This window comes from Nycticebus coucang, chromosome 15 (assembly GCF_027406575.1).
Source record: "Nycticebus coucang isolate mNycCou1 chromosome 15, mNycCou1.pri, whole genome shotgun sequence".
Lineage (NCBI taxonomy): Eukaryota > Metazoa > Chordata > Mammalia > Primates > Lorisidae > Nycticebus > Nycticebus coucang.
In genome coordinates, this window is record NC_069794.1 from 97,188,553 (window position 1) to 97,209,263 (window position 20,711).

At 53.9% G+C, this 20,711-nt stretch overlaps 1 protein-coding gene across 11 annotated transcripts in view; it reads right to left on the minus strand.

Annotated features, from left to right (window-relative positions):
* The window catches only part of MPRIP (myosin phosphatase Rho interacting protein), a 150,843-nt gene that overhangs the window by 23,877 nt on the left and 106,255 nt on the right, over positions 1-20,711 (minus strand). For 9 of the 11 annotated variants that reach the window (XR_008374563.1, XR_008374564.1, XM_053563227.1 and 6 more), the window contains 7 exons: positions 19,410-19,466; positions 18,169-18,237; positions 15,170-15,259; positions 12,807-12,916; positions 9,266-9,824; positions 7,400-7,516; positions 328-4,128 (listed from right to left, as the gene is read on the minus strand). Coding sequence is in view for 9 of the 11 variants with exons in the window: in XM_053563227.1 (XP_053419202.1) it covers positions 328-4,128; positions 7,400-7,516; positions 9,266-9,824; positions 12,807-12,916; positions 15,170-15,259; positions 18,169-18,237; positions 19,410-19,466 (4,803 nt within the window). In the remaining 2 variants the exon portion in view is untranslated. The remainder of the gene's footprint in view (positions 1-327; positions 4,129-7,399; positions 7,517-9,265; positions 9,825-12,806; positions 12,917-15,169; positions 15,260-18,168; positions 18,238-19,409; positions 19,467-20,711) is intronic. The other 2 variants (XM_053563228.1, XM_053563229.1) reach the window with 1 other exon arrangement.

The following is a 20,711-nucleotide window of genomic DNA, read 5'->3' on the forward strand; positions in this document are numbered from 1 at the left end:
TCTGCACTGGGCCGGGGGTGGGGTGGGGGCTGCTCTGGTGAACATGGAGGGAGGTGATGAGAAGGCCACACTGCCCTCTCCCCAGCCCCGCCTGCCCTCCTGCTGTCTCTCCTGCCTAGTGGGTGATGCTCAAGGGGACATCAAGCCTGTGGCCCAGGCTCTGCTCTAAGACCACCCCACTGCCAGCAAGGGGCAGACAGCGGCCCTACAAGGGGTGGACAGCGGCAGGGCCCTTTAGTTCTGCCTGCACAGCAGCCAAAGGCCAGCCCATCACAAAGGACATCACAAAGGACAATTTGCTTTACAGATCAAAGGCTGCACCAGGACCTTAAGGCTCTCAAAGTCCCTCTGGTACTTCTCCCGCAGTGTGGCCGCGTCACCCTCCAGGTCCTTATGGCCCAGCTCCTCCCGCATGGCGTTCATCTGGGCCTCCAGCTCCTGGATGCGTTCCCGCAGCCCCATCATGGAATCGGCCTCCCCTTCCATGGCCTCCCCGCAGGTGGAGAGGGCCGACAGGGCCCTGGGGTGCTGGCCCTGGTGGAGGCAGAGGGTCTCCTGCAGGCAGCGCAGGCTCTGTGAGCAGTGCTCTTGCAGGGCCCGCAGCTCCTCCCCGTGGATGGCCTGCAGCTCCTGGATCTTGAGCTGGAACCTGTCCTCTAGTGTCTGCATCTGCACCACGTGCTGCCGCTCCATGTCCTGCCTGTCTCTGACAGAGGCGTCCAGCTGGCTCAGCACCCGGCTGCGCTCGGCCTGCAGTGAGCTCTGGGCTCTGCTCAGCTGCTCCGCCACGCAGCGCATCTCCTCCGCATACCTGCCCTGCAGGGCACACATGCTCTCGCTGTGCTTGCTCTCCGCCTCCTCCAGACACCGCTGCTGCTGGTCCAGCTGGGCCACCTTGGCCTTGAGCTCTGTGTTTTCCCGTTCGATGACAGCGATTACTTCAAGGTACTCACTCTTCTGTTTGCGGAGAAGGTCTTCATACTCATCCCTCAGGACCCTGACAGCTTGGGCCGGCTCCAGGCAGAAGGTACCCCGGGTCAGCTGGGACTCCTTACAGACCTGGAGCTCCTTTTCATACTCCAGCCGGATCCTGCAAGCCGCATAACACACCTGAGCCTGAACAATCGCATCTTGTACCAGTAAAGAGGAATACTGACCCAGGCCGCCCAGACAAGTGCTATAGGAGAGAGTCTGGGATACCTGAAGCAGTTTCTGGCAATCTCTCAGAGCTGCCACGGGCGGCAGCGATGGTAAAGAGGCGGCTATCTCCTCCAAGATACTGGCCTTCTCCTTTAGCTGCTGGGCCAGCTCTTCCTGAATAGCCACCAGGGCCCTGGAGCTCTGGGCAGATGACTGAAAGGTCTCCTGAGGGCCGTCTGAGTCTTGGCTCAGCCCTTCTGAGGGGCGCAGATCCCAGGATGCGGGTACGGCATTCCCAATGCCTGCTGGAAGCCTAAGGGACTCTGAGACCTGCCGCATCACCCTCTCAAAGTCTGGGGTCTGATAGGCGTCCAGGACCTCCCGCAGGGCACACCGGTGCTGCTGCAGGGCCGTCTGGGTCCCCTGCAGCGTCTCCTGGACACTTTGCAGCCTGCGGCGAAGAGACTCCCGCACAGACTGCGCGGCAAAGCTGAGCTCTGCTCTGACCCATGTGGCACTGGCCAGTATGGGAGCCAGACCCTGTGAGGCACTCTGCTGCCCACCTCCTGACGCAGAGACGGCCTCGCCTCCCAGCGTCCCCAGGTGCTTCCTCAGGGATTCAACCTGGCTCCAGAACTCACCGTCCACCAGCACCTTCTTGGCCCAGGCATCCGCAGGGGCCCCAGTGGAGACCGTGGTGCTCTCAGACTCTAGCAGCAACTGTCCTGATTGAGGAATCTCCTGAAGAACGTGGGAGATGTCCGACGTGGTGTTCTTCAGAGAGTCTGCTATTTGGCTTATCAGCGAGGCCTCCAGAGTGATTTGTTCAGAAAGGAGCCTGACCTGCTCCTGCTCAGTCAGCCGCCAAGGAGCTGGCACCCTGCTCCCCATAAAGCCACCCTCCTCCAGCTGGGTACCAGCCCCACTGTCGGCTGGGGCTGGCCAGTGCTGCAGGGCCTGAATGGCGCTGACCAGGGTGCTCTCCACACTGACCAGGGAGGCAGCACACACATTCTGCTCATCTTTCTGGCCAGCCCTCAGCAAAGATCTTAGCTGCTCTCGGCAGTTTTCCAAGCAGGTCAAGGCCTGACTGTTTTTCACCTGGAAGTCCCCAAGCTCCCCAACATGACCTTCGACCCTCCTGGCCCTCTCCTGCCTCTCCTGCTCCAGCTGGGAAGTCAGTGCTCCAACCTGGAGCAGGCTGGTGTGGAGCTGCTCGCGCAGCTGGGCCTCAGTGCCAGCCCACTGGTGGTGCAGTGCCAGCAGCGCCTCCCGGCTCTGGCCCTGCTGGCTCTCTAGCCGGACGGTCACATCTTTGAGCTTCTCTTCTGTGACGTACAACTTGGTCTCCAGGGAGTGAATGATGGAGAGATACGTCTCAGAGTCGCTGCTGGCAGGCAGCGTGCTGGGTGTGGGCTCTGAGGACATGCTTTCCTCTGAGGGTGACCGGTCCTGGCTGGTGTCAGAAGACGTACTGCTGGTCCACGTCTTCTCTGACCCTTCAGGGTGGACGTACCTCTGGCACTGGATTGTGGAGAAACGGATCCTCTGCCTTTTGACCCCAGGTGCCCCCTGGTCAGTTCTGCCTGTGCCATGTGGGTGGCCCTCCCTGTCAGGCACTTCTGCCAACTTCACGAGCACCAGGCTCTCTTCTCCGCCAAGGCTGCTGTCACCACACTCCTCCCCCGGGGTGGTTCCCAGGTCATCCTCCTCCTCAAGTCTTGTATGTGGGCAGCCCAGAGGTGCCACAGTGACTTGAAGCTGTTGGCCCAAGAGCAAAATGCCGTCTCCTTCTATTTCTTCTGGGGCACTCTGTGTCTCTTCTGCATCCTTTGAAGATTCAATTGCAAATTTCCTTAAAATCTCTTCCTTTGCCTGAAGCTTAATTTCTGTTTCCTCTAAGCTGCTCCCCAAAGCCACCATTTTAACCAAAGCCTCATTGAGGTCCTGATTTTTCTTCTCCAGAACTTTCCCATGCATTTCCTTGATGCGCTCCAGCTCTTCCTCCTTCTCTCTGAGCAGCACGTGCGCATTCTGGAGCTGGCTGGACACCCTCCGCAAGGCGTGCTCCAGGCGCTGGCAGTCAGCCTCCCTTCCCTGCAGCTTCTCCTGGAGCTCAGTCATGTCCCCATCAGACGTGGCCACACGCTCTGTCAGCTCCTGCAGCCGCTGCCTGAGGAGGTCTCGCTCGTCACAAAGGCTCTGCACGTGCTCGGCGAGCCTGCGGAGGCTGCCCTCCCGCAATGCCAGCTGCTCCTCCAGCTGGTGCACCTGCTCGCTGCCCTCAAATGAGGCGCTCAGCTTCTCTTTCTGGAGGGCCTCCACCTGCTGCGCGTGGCCCTGTAGCTGGTCCTCGTAGGCGGTGGCCTTGTCCTCAGCCTCCCGCAGGCTCTGAAGCAGCACCTGCTTCTCCTTCTCACAGCTCTCCAGCAGCAGCTCGTAGTTCCTCCGCAGTTTCTCCTCCATCAGGCGCTGTGCCTGCTCACTGGCACCAAGCTGCTGGCTGAGGTCGGCGATGCGCTCCTGCAGCCTCTGCGCCTCCTTCTGCCGGTCCTGCTGCAGCGCCTGCTGTGTCTCCAGGCCCCGCAGCTCCTGCGTCTTCTCCAGAAGTAGGGCCTCGGCGCTCTTGAGCTTCTGCTCACTGGCCCGCAGCTGGCCACTCAGTGCTGCCTCGCTGTGCTGCCACTCCTCCAGCTGCTCGCGGGCCCTGCCCTGCTCCCGCTTCAGGTCTGCCTTCAGCTTGGCCAACGCCTGCTCCTTGATGACCAGCTCAGCGGCAGCATTGCTGAGCCGTGCCTGGAGGCTCCGGATCTCAGCCTCGTGGTGCCGGATCGCACCCTTGGCCTCACCATAGCTGCGTTTCAGGGTCTGAATCTGGTGCGTGATCAGCTCCTGGCGCTGGCACTGGGCTTCCAGCTCACTTTGGAGGTCTTGGTTGACTCTATGGAGCCTCTGCCAGGCACCCGATGGGGAAGTGGCCACTTCAGTCTTAAAAAAACCGATTAAATACTGGTTAGTAACACTCGGGCCTCCCAGTTCTGAGTGTCACATCTCTGGCCAGGAACAACCACAGAAAATCTCCTTGGTGGGTTTTGTTTTTATCCTTTGAGCAATTTTTCCCCCATTAAAAAATCCGACAAATCATCTTATTATTACTTTTTTTTTTTTTTTGGTAAGTAGCTACTTCCAGATAAACAGAAAACATGGACAATAACATCAAAAAACAGCTTTAACTGAACAGCATCTAGGAGAAATAAATCAAACAAAACTGAATGATGGTGCACACTGAGAAGCAAAAGGAGACTCAAGGACAGAATGCGGCGGGGAGGAGGACAGGAGGGCACAATGCGGCAGCGGTCTGCTCTGCCAATACAAAGTGCAAGGTCCCCCTACACCAAGGCCTGAAAAGGCGCAGGATGTAGGATAAGTAAATGACGTCACTTCCTTCTCAGAAAGGAAGAGAAGGAAGGAAAGTGTGCTGGGAGCTGTTGGCAAGGGGACACCCACACTCTCCTCTGCCGAGTACAGCCAGTCCTCCACAGGAACGGGAGGCCTACTCTACCTGCAAGAAGACAAAACGAGGGCAGAAACGTGGAGAAAATCTAAACCAACAAAACAAACAAACCTTTGTGAAGTTCAAAATAAGAAAATGAAGCATGCAAAAAACAAAACAAAACATGAATGAAACGAAACTCCCCAAACTGAAAGGCATGCACTAAGACAGAACCCGAATGACGTGGGGGGACCAACACAGACAGCAGTGAAACGAGGCAGGACGGAGCCCGGCCTGCCTGTGCCCCTCTTGGTGCGCTGGCCAGGGAAGCCACAGATGTGACACTCAGTTACATTACGTTCAAACCACGCTCCACCGTCAATACCCACAAGCTCGCCCCCAGAGCACTGCAGCACCCACCCACCAGCATTTCTTCCTGGCCCTTCACCTCAAAGACCCCTTGCTCTCTCAGACTGATGGTTACAAGCATTTCCAAAGCTCAAAAGGGTGGTGAAAAGTAACAAGTTATTAGCTTAGTGGAAGAAATTAAGACCAACTTTGCCCAGTGACTCACAGGGGCTTCAGTGCGGGCTCATGTGACTAACCACACCAGACAGAGAGGGAAATTCCCAGCTTTGCAATGTGCAAAGCCTACTGCTGGCACAGGCTAAGTATCCCTTATCCAAATGCTTGGGACAAAAAGTGTTCCAGATTTTAAAAAATTTGCATTACACTTAGCAGATAGGCACCCCAAATGTGAACATCTAAAATCTGAAATGCTTCAGTGAGCATTTCCTTTCAGGATAAATATCTTTCAGCACTCAAAAAGTTTTAAATTTTGGAGCATTTTGCATTTCTGATTTGGGGATGTCAACCTGCATCTTTACCACCTGATCTGAAGTTAATTCTTATAGGATGGGGCCCAATCAGAGCTTAAGAGATGCTCCCCAACTCTTGGAAGGCCTGAGCGAGAGACCTGCAGGGAGGCCCACCATCGGTGCCCAGGATCTGACGTAGGCCTGGCAGTGACTGCAGGGGAGGAAGCTGGGAAGGAAGGTCCAAGCATGTGGGGGACAAGGAAAGAGAAGGCCCAAGGTGCATGTGGCAAAAGAAACAGGATAAAGAAGGGAAGAAGGGCAGACCAGGCAGAGGGCAACCCAGTTCTAGCTGGATGCCTCAGACCAGGCCTCCAGCTGGATTTTGGATTTTGGATCCAAAATGCCAGCCCTCAACTCATCAGATGCTGGGTCTTTGAAATCCCCAGTGTTCTCAAGGCCTGCTGGATCTAAGCCTGCACAGGCAGAGGGCTACTGCTGGCAGGGAGGGAACACACGCAGAGAGGGCTACAGCTGGGGGGGGGCGAAGGAAAACACGTAGAGAGGGTTACTGCTGGCAGGGAGGGAACACAGGCAGAGAGGGCTACAGCTGGGGGGGCGAAGGAACACAGGTAGAGAGGGCTACTGCTGTGGGGGAGGGAACACAGGTAGAGAGGGCTACTGCTGGGGGGGGGAGGGAACACAGGTAGAGAGGGCTACTGCTGGGGGGGAGGGAACACAGGTAGAGAAGGCTACTGCGGTGGGGGGGAGGGAACACAGGTAGAGAGGGCTACAGTTGGGGGGGAAGGAACACAGGTAGAGAGGGCTACAGCTGGGGGGGAAGGAACACAGGTAGAGAGGGTTACTGCTGGGGGGGAAGGAACACAGGTAGAGAGGGCTACTGCTGGGGGGGAAGGAACACAGGTAGAGAGGGCTACTGCTGAGGGGGGAGGGAACACAGGTAGAGAGGGCTAATGCTGGGGGGAAGGAACACAGGTAGAGAGGGCTACTGCTGGGGGGGAAGGAACACAGGTAGAGAGGGTTACTGCTGGGAGAGAAGGAACACAGGTAAAGAGGGCTACTGCTGGGGGGAGGGAACACAGGCAGAGAGGGCTACAGCTGGGTGGAGGGAACACAGGTAGAGAGGGCTACTGCTGCAGGGGAGCGAACATAAGTAGAGAGGGCTACTGCTGGGTGGGAGGTACACAGGTAGAGAGGGCTACTGCTGGAGGGGGGAAGGATCGGTGGCAGAGAGAGTGGCTACTGCTAGGTGGGGGGAAGGAACAGAGGCAGAGAGGGCTACTGCTGGGGGAGAGAGACAAATGCACTTGCTTCTGTGGACAGTGGCAGAAGCAGGACTTGAACTCAGGGCCCTCACTCTAATGCCAGATCTTCAGCCTTCAGGAGAAGTAGGCTCTCCAGCCTGACACCTGGTTTCACCTTTCCCCTAAAGCTAAGTCAATAACCTCCCCTAGGATGACAGCTCCATGAGGGAAGAACCATCTCTGGTTTGCCCCAGAACAAGCATAGGGTCTAGTGCAAGGCTAGCCCCTGCCTCGTGACAACCCAGGTCGGCCCACTGGCCCATGAACCCAGCTACTGGCTAGGAGCTTTGGCACAGAGATCCCAGTGAGGTGTGCCAGGTGTGGACAGTCAGGACTCGAGCTGCCGCCACCTCATCTCCTCACCAGGAGCAGCTGGCTGGGTTGACCCAGTGGTAGGTGGTCACATTATCTCCCTAAACTTTAGCCCAGATACAAAGTAGAAAGTGGGGCCGCAGAACAAATAAACGGAGCTAGCCCCCCAGAGTACTGAGAGCCCAGAGGCACAGACTGGGGACAGGTGGCCTTGCCAGCCAGGTTTTGCTTGTTGCCTGCCTGACTGGCTGCAGGCTGGAGCATGAGCCCTGCTCTCTGAAGCCCCCATGCCCTACACAGCCCCGCCCACCTACCTGTAGCACATAGCCCTCGCGGGCACTCTGCTCCCGGCCCAGGGCCACTCTCAGCTGGTCCTGCAGGAGTCGGTTCTGCTCCAAAAGGTCTGAGGCCTCCCTCTGGCTCTGCTCCAGCTGTTGACCAAAAGACACAGTTTTTTAAACAAAATGATGATAAAGAAAAGCAGACACAGAACACAAGCCCTCAGAGGCATTTCTGAGTGCAGCCAGGCATCCACATGGAGCCCCTGAACCCCACAAAGGTGAGGCCTGGTCTCCATGTATAGCACTGAGAACTGTCATCCCAGCTTGAGCCGTCAGCCTCAGTGTTTTCTGGGGAGCCAAGGAGGGGCCTGTCCTTCTACCCATGTAACTTCCACACTTGCTCACAGTCCAAATGTGCAGGCCCATACATGCTCTATGTCTCATCTGTTCCCCAGGAAACAAGGAGGGGGATGGCCCCGTGGGCCCTCCAGTGTCCTCAGCTGCCCACACAGACCAGCTGGGCCTCCCCCAGCAGGCCTCAAACAGGCCCTGGTGTGGCTTCACCTGAAACTATTCCAGTTGACCAGTTTGACATGGTGGATTCCACATAAAGTTCTATTTCCAAAAAGGTTCCTACAGTTCCCTCAAACAAGATGTGAAAACTTACCAGTAAGCTATTTTACACCCCCCTTGCTTTCCACAGCTTCACAGTCACTTTCTCAACCATCCACCTCTTCCTCACAGGTTTCCTGGGTACCCACTTGCCACCTAGCTGTGGGCAGGGCCAACTGCCCCGTTCCTGGGGCTGTAGTAAGTGGGAGCTGGAGTGGTAAGTGGTAAGTGCAGCACGGGCGGGAGCTGGGTATGCACAGGCCAGCTCCTCCCAGGGCACTGCCAGGCTGCTGTGAGGAGGTGGAGACACCTGACTTCCAACACTAAAGACAGACTACTATCTAAACCACAGGCTGCTGCGCCAGCTGAGCCAGCGTGTGGCCTGCTAACTAGCCCATTCTGGTAGTTTACAGCAATGTAAATTTGAATTGTTATTTTATTTCAACTTGCTTCTTTTGTCAATGGCTGTAGAAAATAAAAGCCGAAGTGCTGATGCCGGTGATAACTCAGCCTCACAAATTTAACAAAACAGGAGAAACACAAGAAGTGTGAGGTCTGGCCAAAGTGTCCACCTTTTAGCTGCTTATGCAAAGAATGCATCTGAAACAGCCTACTGAAGATGGTCCCTACCGGGGGGTGTGGGGCTTAGCAGAAAGTTAACAAAAACCATGACGCTGCACCTCCTCAACCAGCGCCCCCCGACATAGGTTTGCAGATCTGGTTTCAGGTACACTTCCATGAGAACATCTCACGCTACACAGCAGGGGCTAGTATGTACCAGCTATGCCCTGGGCTGGAGGCCAGGCCTGCAGGTGACAGCCTGTGCCCTTCATCCATGCCTTAGTACCCAGGACCCAGCCTTGGCCTACTGCCATGCCTCCTTGGACCTGCCTGGCTGTCTGCAGGCCAGACACAGAATCCAGGCTTGTCTCTGCCTCCAGCGTCTGCCTGCTCAGCCCTGGCTACCTAGTGCAGATGGACATCTGACTCTGCTCACATCTCCTGCCCTTTAATAAGCAGGATGAGGCCTCCCCCGTGGGCCCTACCTCCCCTGTGGGCCACCCCACTTGCTTTCTGTGTGGCTCCTCCTAAGGCTCTGATGACCCCAGGCTGACCCCTGCATCCCCAAGTACCTGTCTCAGCATAAGAACCAGCTGTATGTCTGTAACCCTGAAGTCTGCACATCCCTTGAGGGAAAGGACTATGAGGCCAAACCCCTCAGGCTATGGCTGGGCATACCCCCTGCTCAGGAAAGGCTGCTCCAAGGAAGCCCACCCAAGCCATTACCTCCTTCTCCAGCAGAGAGGTCAGCTCGTGAGTGGAAAGCCGGTCTCCTCCATCCTCCGAGGAGGACAGGTGCAGGGGGGCAATGGGCACCTGCTTTTCTTCCCGGAGAGGGGTGGTCTCCACTTGATGCCATCGCTGCTCGATCTCCACATGGATGTTCTGTGTCTTGAGGTCAGGGGCTGCTGGCAGCCCTGGGCTCCGGTCCACCTCCATGCGCAGGGCTACATCCTCCGTGTCCGGCATCCCAAAGCGTTTGCGGCGCTCTTCCCGCCGCCGTGCACGTTCCCGCTCCAGCTCACCGGTCTCTGCCTCAGGGCGCCCAGGCTCAGGGGTATCAGGGGTCCCCATAGTGCCAGCCCTCTCTTGAGCCAGGGCCTGCTGGATGGGGCGGAACTCAGCCCAGTCAAAGGTCTTGGAACGGCCCTCCCGCCTCCGCTCCCGAGCTCGGCTCCTCCTCTGCTCAGTGTCTAGCTCCCCAGGCTCCGCCTCCTGCTTCTCACTCAGCCTTGGGCAGGTCTCACAAGAAGGGCTGCTCTTGCTCTTTTCTTCTGGCAGGGAGCTGTAGGGCAGGAGGCCAAACACAGCCTCTATGAGGAGCAGCTCTGGGGACCCCACCCACCAAAGGACCCACCATGCTTGGACCACACCCCCTCTTCTACCCCAGCTGTAGCCTCCTAAGTGCGAGGAAGGACAGGGATGCTATGTCTTTACCCCTGTGACACTCTCAACCTGGTTATGATGGGAAGGGGTAGGAAAAGAGCTTCAGACAGCTTGAGGTTTCCAGTACTAGCAAGACCCTTTAACTGCAGGGGTGCTAGACAAGGCACATCCTGGTGGCATTGACCCAGGGTGATGGAGCCCGGGGACTCCCACAGTCCACAGGCAGGATGGGTCGGCCCTGCCCCACAGGGACAATGCCAAGAGCTGTATCAGGCTGCGTCGTGGCACAGCCACTGTCCAAATGCCTTGTGAGGCACCTCTTGCAAGTCTGGATTGGGTGGTGGTAACAGAAAGGAGAACCAGCTACTTCCCCGGAAAGGCTCAGAGGTTTTAATAAGCAGGTAACATGATCGGATCTGCATTTTATAGCTCATTCTGGCTGCTGGTGTGACAGATGGATGCACCTGAAAGGCTGAGACCACCTATGGGCAAGGGAGAGAGGTGACCACAAACCCACAAGGGGGAGGTTGGAGGGGAGAGGAGACTTAGCCATCTGTCACAATGAGGTGGTGAGAGGCAGCCAGGGGCACAGGCGGTACAGGCTGTGCTGACGGGCATGTCTGGCTCCCACCAGCAGCTCAGAACAGAGCAAGTATGCCTAAGGAGTCCATGCCTTCTCCCAGCTTGCCCAAAGCAAAGACTCCAGGAGAGTGCTTGCCTGAGCAGGGGAGAGTAGGGGTTGCTGATAGCAATTTTGCAAGGAAGCCAGGAACAGATTTAAGGCAAAGGTTTCCAGGCTCTGTGGATAAGCCCCAGAGGCTAACAGGAGTGGTCTCCAGTCAGGTCCAGGGCCTCGGAAAGGAGCAAAAAGCCACCCAGGGACCGTGAGGGCCAAGGAGATTTAGGGAACATCTATGTTTAAATCTGGCCCACACAGCCCATGAGAGAGGCACCCAAGGAAAAGAGGAAGTGGCTGCCACCACCCCCAGGGGCTGCCCAGCAGCAAGCTGGTGAGAACCAAGATGCTGTGGAGTAGTCAGATCTGCCCGTGTCCAGCATGAGACACCCCGATGTCTGGATGAAAGTGATCAGAGCGATCTGCACCATCACTGAGCTGACACCTGCTCCGGCTCCTATGGAGGGCAGGCGGGATGGGAGATGCCAGGGCAGGCGTGAAGAATGCCCCTGTGCCACACGTGTGTGCTTGCACACGGTCCGATGGAGGTGGCCTGCTGTGCTCCAGTGCCCACCTCCCTGCTTGCAGGGACTGCCAGTCAGGGGTGAATGAAGAGACCACATATTTGTTTCTATAAAAAGTTGTCCACAGGCAGGAAAGACAAGAGAGAAAGGCAAGGCCAGCAGCTTCCAAAAGCAATCCCACTTTCATGCCTCTGGGGATTTTGTCTTGTAGCACTAAAAACATTCATATTTTCCTCAAATAATAAAAGCCTGTGTAGGAAGAAAAAAGGTTGAAAACAACTTGGGGGTAGATGAGCATGCTACTGACTTGTTAAGGCTCTATGAAGTAAGCCAAGCAGGAAGAGAATCACCAAGTCAACTTTGTATAGAAACAAATGCATGGTCTCTTCATTCACCAGCGGCCAGCAGTCCCTGCAAGCAGGGAGGTGGGCACTGGAGCACAGCAGGCCACCTCCACTGGACCATGTGCAAGCACACACGTGGCACAGGGGCATTCTTCATGCTTGCCCTAGCATCTCCCAAAGATGACTTCTTTCAGGCAAGACGCTTGATCCACAGGACGGAGCCAGGCCCACCCCTGTGCCCACCCGTGTCCACTGCTGCTGCAGGCTCCGTCTGCTGACACAGCCCTAGCAGAGAAGCCTAGGGCACCTCCTCACTGGGCCCACCAAGCTTGGGCCTCTGCTCCTGGCGGGAGAACACAGAGGCAGCGCAGAGGCCACCAAAGCATACGGCAACTGCACACACAGAGGGTACCGGCACCCAACACCCCAGCTCTCCAAACAGGACTCCAGAGGCAGAAAATAGGAGGCCGGTCCTGGTCTCACTGATGTAGCAACAACTATTAATAGGCAATACTTGTCTAGAAAAGGAATGAACAAGGGACAGACACAGGAAAGAGGACTCTGTGTTCAAAGAGGCCTAGAGCTAGCAGGAAGGAGACAAACGTGCGGATAAAGAAGGGGATGGCCAAGGCTGCCCCAGGTGTGACCTCATGGCCCACCTGTGGAGGGGTCTGCACCACAGGGCCTGAGAGACATGCCCAGAGGTGCTAGACACAGGGGTGTTGAAGCCTGGGGGTGGGGGTGGGGCAGAGTTTTGGCCATGATAGAATCCCATGCACTGGGCTCTTCTCACTTGCTATTAAAATGAAAGCCAGTGTGTTGCTGACGCAATGACTTTCAGGGAAGGAGGAAGAAGCCAGTGGTGAAACCCAAGGTAGCCTCACAGGGTGCTAATACAGGGGGACAGTTTTCCAACCTGGCTTCAACTCCGAGAGTTTCAAAGAAAAACTTCTGCTAGTTGCATGGAAACGGAACAGATACAGGAGTGAAACAAGAAGGAGGCCGAGACACAGAAGTGCCATGGTGGCCGATGGACGCAGTGCCCAGGACTGCCCTTGCACTGACAGCACAGTGGCCACAATGCCAACAGGCTCACTGGCCGGGCACCCACCAACCAGGATGGAAGCTTCTCCCCCTACGTCCAGCTCTGGTGACAGGCAGAAGCATGCCTTGCACCGCTGCACTGGCCAGGGCAGACAAGAACAAGGTGCCTGGAGGCAGAAAAACAGGAACACCAAAAGGAGGCCAAGAAGCAGTGAGACAGACAAGGGAGATAGAAGCTGGGCTGGGCTGTGGCAGAAGCTGAAGGGCTCTCCCAGCACCCCCCGCCGTCATACCTGGTCACGTCTGGGGCAATGGCTGGGTGCACGTGCTTCATGATGGTCTGGATCCAGTTCCGCCGGATTCCAGATGTCATGGCTGACAAGGTGAACTCACCCTCCTTTGTCTACAAAAAGACACACAGTGTTATCAGGGACTGTCCCTTGGAGGGGCCTGCTGACTCCCATCTGCAAAGGGGGCTCCTGTGCTGGACACAACCTGCAAGGAGCAGGGCTGTGGCCAGCTGCCCTCCTAGGAGGGCTCCCTGTGTCCTGCTATGGGGGACCCAGGGAGGGCTAGTGGTAGGGACATGTTTCTATGGCAATGGTCAGTCAGGTATCTCCCCTTAAAAGGATCAGAACACATTTACTGAGCACCTACTGTGTACTAACAGTATACAAAAGGAGTTACCAGCCTCAGAAGGATGGACAGAAGCCAGCCTGTGCTCAGCAGTGTGAAAGGGTGGTAAGAGCAGCTTGGTCATATTGAGAGAAGACAGGGAGGCCCACCAGGCAGATACTACAAACACCCAAGCGATGGGAAGTAAGGGAATGTGGCAGAGGAGAGGTGAGGTGGGGCCCAGGCTCAGCAGCAGTAAGAAAGGTGGGCAGGGTGTGTCGCTGACTGGGGCTTGGGAGAACTAAGGACAAGCCCCAGACTCCAGCCTGTATGAGCCAACAGGACCAGCAGCCAAGACAGGCAGTGGCAGGGAGAAGCCCATTCCAGGTGGGGGTGGGACACAGGCACCCAGAGCAGTGTGGCCTCTGGGACAGGACCGACGTCCCCAAGCAGCCCTGCCCAGCACCTCAGAAAGAAGGTATGTGGCATGTCCCAGGTCAGTCCCTAGGCCTGATGGCACAGAGAAGAAACCAGGTGTGGTTTCTGACTGGTCCTGCCTTAAGGTTATGGAAAGAACTGGACAGACTGGCTGCTGGCTCTGCACTGCAGACCCTACCCAGCAGCTGGACAGTTTTCAGAAGGGCCTTAGCTTGGCTAAGGGTGCAAACATGTGCTGGCCTGGTCACAAACCACGGTGTAGACTGAACTGCCCCCCAACCTTGTTTCCTCCTCTCCCAGCTGGGCTCCTTTTCATGAGTCCCCCCACCCCCCGCACGCCTCTCCAGGGCCTGCCCTTCTCCATCCCAGTGTGAGCACTGCTAGAGTCGAGCCTCAGTTATCCACGTGGACTCCATTTCCCCAGGTGCCTGCTGGATTCCCTTCATGGGCCCACCACAGACTCAAACACACCATAGGCCAGAACTACAGAGGCTCGGCTCCACGCCCGCCCTTAGCTTCTACCAGCCCTCACTATGCTGTGGTCCTGCCCCCTCCTTATCTAGCTCTTCCAGTGGTACTCAGCTCCCTCCTTCTGTGACAGCCTCACTGTGCCCACCTGCCTGCTCCCTTCTAGCCATCCTCCACATCCTAGCTGACATGTCTCTTAGACATATCACCACCTGAAGTCTTCCAACACTTTCCAGTGCTTTGCAAAGCCTCAGGGCAAGACCAGCACCCCCATCCCCACCCCGGGCCCCAACCTGCTTCCTTTCTGTGCCACCAGGTCTGGGACACACTGCACACTGGGCCCTCCAGCCATGCCTGGTGGACCCTCCTCCAGGAAGACCCCACACTGATAACATTTTTGAGGACAAGGGCAATGCCGTGCTTATTTGAGTACCTCACAAGACTTTAGCCTAGTGAGTGAATGAACAAATGACTATGTGAATAAAAACCTATTTCTCTGAATTTTAAATAATTAAAAAACTGGCTCAGCATTCTTAGCTCAGTGAGTAGGACGCCGGCCACGTACACCAAGGCTGGCAGATTCCAGCCTGGCCAGGCCTGCCAAACAACAATGACAACTACAACCAAAAATACAGCAGGGCGTTGTGGTGGGTACCTGTAGTCCCAGCTCCTCAGGAGGCTGAGGCAAGAGAATCACTTGAGCCCAAGAGACTGAGGTTGCTGTGAGCTGTGATACCACAGCACTCTACCAAGGGCAACATAGTGAGACTCTGATGAAAGGGAAAGGGAAATGAGGAAAGAAAGGAAGACAGACAAAGAAAGACACTTATTTCTTACTCCCCATATCCCACATCTTTTCAACTACTCTAAACACCAGCATTTTAAAAGAGAAAAAAAATATTCTAAACAAAAGCCCTTAAACAGTCTTGAGAAAGAAGATGATGTAATATGTAATTTTTTGTTCGGATCATAAATCAGAGGTAGAAGTCGGGTGCCACAAGCAAAGGCATCATCGTCCCACAGAAAGACAACCGCTGCGCCCAGCCTGTCCAGAGTACCCTGACCTAGACCATCCACCTCTCAAACGTGTCCCTGCTGCTCAAGCCCACAGACCCCCTCCAAATCCTGGGCTCACGTGTATCTGGAAGCCATAGTTTCTCTGGACTGGATATTCCGTGACATCGTAACATGTAGACAAGTTAATTTCCCCATCTAAGTCGGCTGCCTGCAGGGAGAAATGAGAGGGTCTTATGAGATTTAGGAAGTTCAAGTCAGTGCCCAGATGAGCAAGCGTCCATGAGTGCCTTCTTGCAAGGACATTTAGCGGGCATGACACTGAGAGAGGACCCTTGCACCACCCAGATCCCCTCCCTGGACACAGCCACACCACCATCTGCCCAAGGCTGCTCTGCACACAGTGGCTCTAAAACACAGGTAATGCTGCAGTTCCTTCAGACGCTTCAAACCTGAGGACTCCAAAGAGGCTTTTTGTGTATTTTATCTATTGACGACATATTAGAAATTAAAATTGAAAAACATAAACATATTTATTCATTTCAGAATAAAAAGAAACGTTTCATTTTAAATAAAATTTTAATTAAAAAAATCAGTTATAAGAGTGTTGTTAGTGTTTTGAAACAAGACATTGTTTCAAATTTTTGCAAATCTCTTAAAATGTCTTGCTTGAGGGAGAATTCCCCTATTCTGTTTCTGCATTCAGTCTGCTCAGTATGTTGTTTAAAGTTTAATAAGACAACCAATTCTTACACAGGGAGTTAGAAAAGGAAGCATTTGAATAGCCTTTTCGGGTAATTACATATTCTTCTTTCTCTTTTCAAGTAGCTGGGACCAAATCCAGGTGATATTTAAAAAAATTTTTTTTTTATGGAGATAGGGTCTCATTATGTTACCCAGGCTGGTCTTGAACTCCTGGCCTCAAGCAATCCTCCTGCCTCAGCCTCCCAAAGTGGCTGGCTGTGGCTGTTCTTTGATAAGTCAGAGTTTCTTAAAAGTCAACTGCAATGTGGAATCTGAAATCATACCAACTGCCTACTTTGTTACTTACAACCCACTGTTCTATCCAGCCCTTTCAATGTATCTTTTAGACAGGCGTAACATTATGGATTGGTCTCTTGGAGAATATTAGCTTCAAAATGTCTACACATTTCACATTTCAGATCAAAATATTAATAAGTCTGTTAATACCACCACCTATTTCAATAGGAAAGTCTGTAAGCAAAGGGAAGTTCACAATAGTGAACGCAAATCTTGCAAAGTTTTAATTTTTGCTTAAAAGCTCAAATTGTATCACTGGCAATGAACTCACCTGGTTCATTCTCATGAAAACATCTGCCAAACACCCAAAATGACAAACCATAGTTTGTCAGTTATTTTTTCAAGTAAAAGTGGTGTTCCCTGAAGACGCTGCTGGTTCAGCTGGGAACTCACTCACACAAGCCCTTCCCCACGAGACAAGCGGCACACGCCAGCATGTGGCCAAAGTGACTGATGCGACCTCCACCTTACATCACAGGGTGTTAAAAAGATGGGTATGCAAAGATTGAGACTTAAATTAGTAACTTTTCCTGCTCCATCTAATATTCATATTTATTTGCTTATTTATTTAAAATGAAATAGAAAAGAAAATAGTGACCAATCTTCACATAAATTGGTTTTAATTTTGACCAAAGTATATTACTTAAACACTAATTTTTAACTCAATATGTTAATATGTTGTTTAGGATATTGTATCCTCATTTATAAGTGACATATGTTTGTAATTTCTCCTTTATAATAATATATTTTCTCCAACTTTAATATCAGGGGTACCCATATCAAGTAGAATGAATTTGATGTATTTTTTCTTTTTCTATTGTCTACAAGACTTAGCATGATCTGTTTTTTTGAAATTATCTTTTACTTTTACTTATAAATATTGGTTGTCTATTTTTTGATACTTAAAAAAAATAAGAAGTTAACTGATGACTCTATACTGAATCTCAGAGTCAAAGCATTCTATAATGGGACAATGTGAATTTTACTATCTTTGCATTATTATTATTGCTTAATATTTCGATGTAGCAATTGTCTGATTCCTTTTCTGAATGTATTTATGTTCATTCTCCTTTACAAGGTCTTTGCTTCTAATAAAAAAAGTTAAAAAATAAAATAAATAAAACAAAATAAATGCCAAGAATGAATGGCAGTGAGGAATACTGTGACCACTGCGATGGTCTGTGAATACCATGCCCTCTGTGACAGTCTGCTGCTACAACCTTGACTATGCCAAAGCAGTTTTACCCGCTGCTGCTTTTGTACCAACAGTATAGATGTCAACACATGAAAAAAGCCAAAGCCATGTTAATATTATAGATTTAGGCCAATAGTTCTCCTGAAAGGTCCTGGACCCCTGGAGGTCTACCACCCACAGTCAGATTGCTATTCTGTGCATACACACCCTATTCTGTCTTCATCACTGACAACTTCTGCCGTCAGAGCGTACACACACGTATAGTCCCTGATGCGGGTACAGGCATGTGGAGGCGGCTTGCCAGGGACAGACAGCCCACTACTGTATGGGGGAGTACCCTGAAGGGAAAGGCAGAGACTGACTTGCCAATTCATCAGAGCAGAGTTTTTTTTTATACGTGAAGAAAAAAAGAGCCCCTTCTAGTCAGAATTTTGACCGTTAAATGAAGGCTGCCAAGGAGCCCAGTGAAGTTCACTCATCACATCCCATCCCTCTCCAGAAGATGGGACAAAACTTAGTTCAATTTTTCCAATGACTCAATTCATCACCAAATCACTTTGTAGAAAAAGCAAAACTGCTTCTGAGTTTCCAAATTTCAGTGTTTTACAAAGAACAGAAAACAAATGATTGTAGCATGCGCTGCACCCCGCTGCCTGATGCAGCACCTGGCAAGAGCCCAGTACCACGGACAGCAGGACAGCCACACAGACGTGACCCTGGGCTGTGCTCCCTTCCCACCAAACGACAGCAAGAAACCCACAGTGGCAACACAGACACCCTCTCTAGGCGAGGACTTCAGCCCAGATGAAAGCAGCACATGGGGACTCTGGAGCCCCTGGAGCCCTTCAGCTGTCCCTACCACAGGGGCAAGGCCCAGCACTCACCTCTTCAGCCACCGAGTCCCTGTAGTACCTCAGGCTTTGATCAGCCAGGACAAACCAGTGTTTCTTCCACTAAAAGGTGGGGAAAGAAAGAAAAAGACTCAATTCCCAAGCTCTAGGCAGTGTGCTGACTATTCCTGAGCACACACAGCACAGTCCTGGGCACCTCCCAGAGCACATGGACAACTCCGGGCAGGCAGTGTGCACAGGGTGTGCACAGGTGCCACTGTGTGCCAGCCAAGTGCATCTGGGCATGTCATGATCACAGAGAGCTCGCTGAGCTGCAGCTTCTCTGGTGCAGAGGCAACACGGACAGTGGGGGTCCCAGCTGTGAGCTCTCTGTGACCAGTGGTGTGGCCAGTGACCAGTGCCATATAGTCCTCAATCTCAACTACAGGGTGGGCCCATCAGAAAGGAAAGGTGGCTGTGAACATGGCATCTCCACCCGCAGCTGGTAGCTTGTGAGCCACAGCCCTTGGCTGGCTAACCACAGGGGATGAACCAACAAACTAGAACCCCAAGTCTGCACTGCAAGTAGCAAGGAGGGTAACCTGAGTGTTCAGGCAAGGCCAAGGATATGTGATATAAAGGAGAGAAAAAAAAAGAGGTTTCTTTTGGCACAGTAGCTCAGGAAGCAGGAGGGGAGTGAGGATGGGCCAAGGACAGGACCTCTTAGGTAAGGCCCCAGTAGGCCTCTCTTCATGCCCAGCTGGAGAGCCTGGCCTTCCCACCATAAGACAGCTCACGGTGAGGCTGGTAGGTCCAGCTGCAGATGGCTCTTCCTGCCTGAGACTGATGGTAAGAACATATCACATGTGCTCCTTCCCAGGCTAAGGAGGCTGCCGTGGCCCCTACAGAGCTAATGTACCATCTACTTGGCTGCCTTGCATGGAAACACAAGCCGACTCCACAGCCAGCTCTCCATGTCCCTGGGGAAGCCTGGGCCCAACAGCTTTTAGGAAAAATCACCAGGTAGCGGGGTTAGTGTTGTAGGGACTCCCCTAAAGCCAGAAGTAGAGAGCTCCTGTGAGCAGCAGGTGGGCAGCACCTCTGATCACTGCCCCCTGCGTATCTGCACTGCTCTGCACAGACGGGGGTGTCAGCCATGGTCCTGGTCCACAGATAAGGGGCATGCCAGAGGCTGGGCTGGAGCCAGCACTTAGACCCTGGTAAGGACAAGATCAGCCTGACTTTGAACCTACTCCCCAGCCCCCAAGGGTACATCAGAGTAAATGCACACTCACCTGGCCATCCTCATATTGCTTGGTCAGCCAGCCTTTCTTGAAATTCAGCAGGTCAGGCTGAGAAAGGGAAGAAAAAGAATAATTCAGAGGAAAGCATCATGGTGTGCCCACCATGGGCAACGGGCATCTGATGGGGACAGCATCTCTAGGCATTAGCAAAGGGTTTCCCCACCTGCCAGGCAAACCTGTGCAGGCCCCCTCCCCAGTAGGTGCTGCCCATAGTCCGGTGGTGGGCTGGGGAAAGAAGGCACAGTCTCATTGCCTGAGATGAGCGGGAGTTGCCAGCCACCCTCAAGGGTCCCTGCTCTGGCCTGCTTGGGGCCTGCTATGCAGGGACTGTCTTGGGACTGAGATCAAGCCTAGGCAGAGAGCTGTGCAGCATTTCACATGAAGGGGAACGGCTGCAGGATCAGCTGAAGGGAGAGTCAGAAGGCCCTGAGAGGACTGAGGAGCAGAGATGCGACTGGCACTGAGGGAGCAGCAGTGCCAGCCCTGCTAAGTCCCTCTGGGCACTGCTCTATCAGGAGGAAGCTTATCTGAGTATCTCCAAAAGAACCAGAACAGCAGACAAGGTCATGGACCCAGGGTGGGGCATGATCCCTGCCTGTCCCTCCACACCCAGGCCCAAGGAGCAGCCTCAGAGACCATGTCAGACCTGTCTGGCCAAGGCCCCACAGAGACACAGGTCCCCTCTCCTCTGGCCCCAGGACCCACAGAGACACAGGTCCCCTCTCCTCTGGCTCCAGACCCCACAGAGACACAGGTCCCCTCTCCTCTGGCTCCAGGCCCCACAGAGACACAGGTCCCCCTCCTCTGGCCCCAGGACCCACAGAGACGCAGGTCCCCTCTCCTCTGGCCCCAGGACCCACAGAGATGCAAGTCCCCTCTCCTCTGGCCCCAGGCCCCACAGAGATGCAGGTCCCGTCTCCTCTGGCCCCAGGAGTTCTCTACTTTTCTACAGCCACTGTGATCAAAAACTGGCTTTGTCTTTCCATATCCAAAGACCGAGAGGGAGTCGGAACAGGCGAGAAGCAGCAAGGAAGCTCCCCAAGCTCTGACCACACTAGTGCAGGCTGCTCTGGGAGTCTCTGCAGCAGGCCGCCTGTCTTAAAAGGGCCATGCCTGGGGGCGGTGCCTGTGGCTCAGTGAATAGGGCGCTGGCCCCATATGCCGAGGGTGGCGGGTTCAAACCTAGCCCCAGCCAAACTGCAACAAAAAAATAGCGGGCGTTGTGGCAGGCGCCTGTAGTCCCAGCTGCTTGGGAGGCTGAGGCAAGAGAATCGCTTAAGCCCAAGAGTTAGA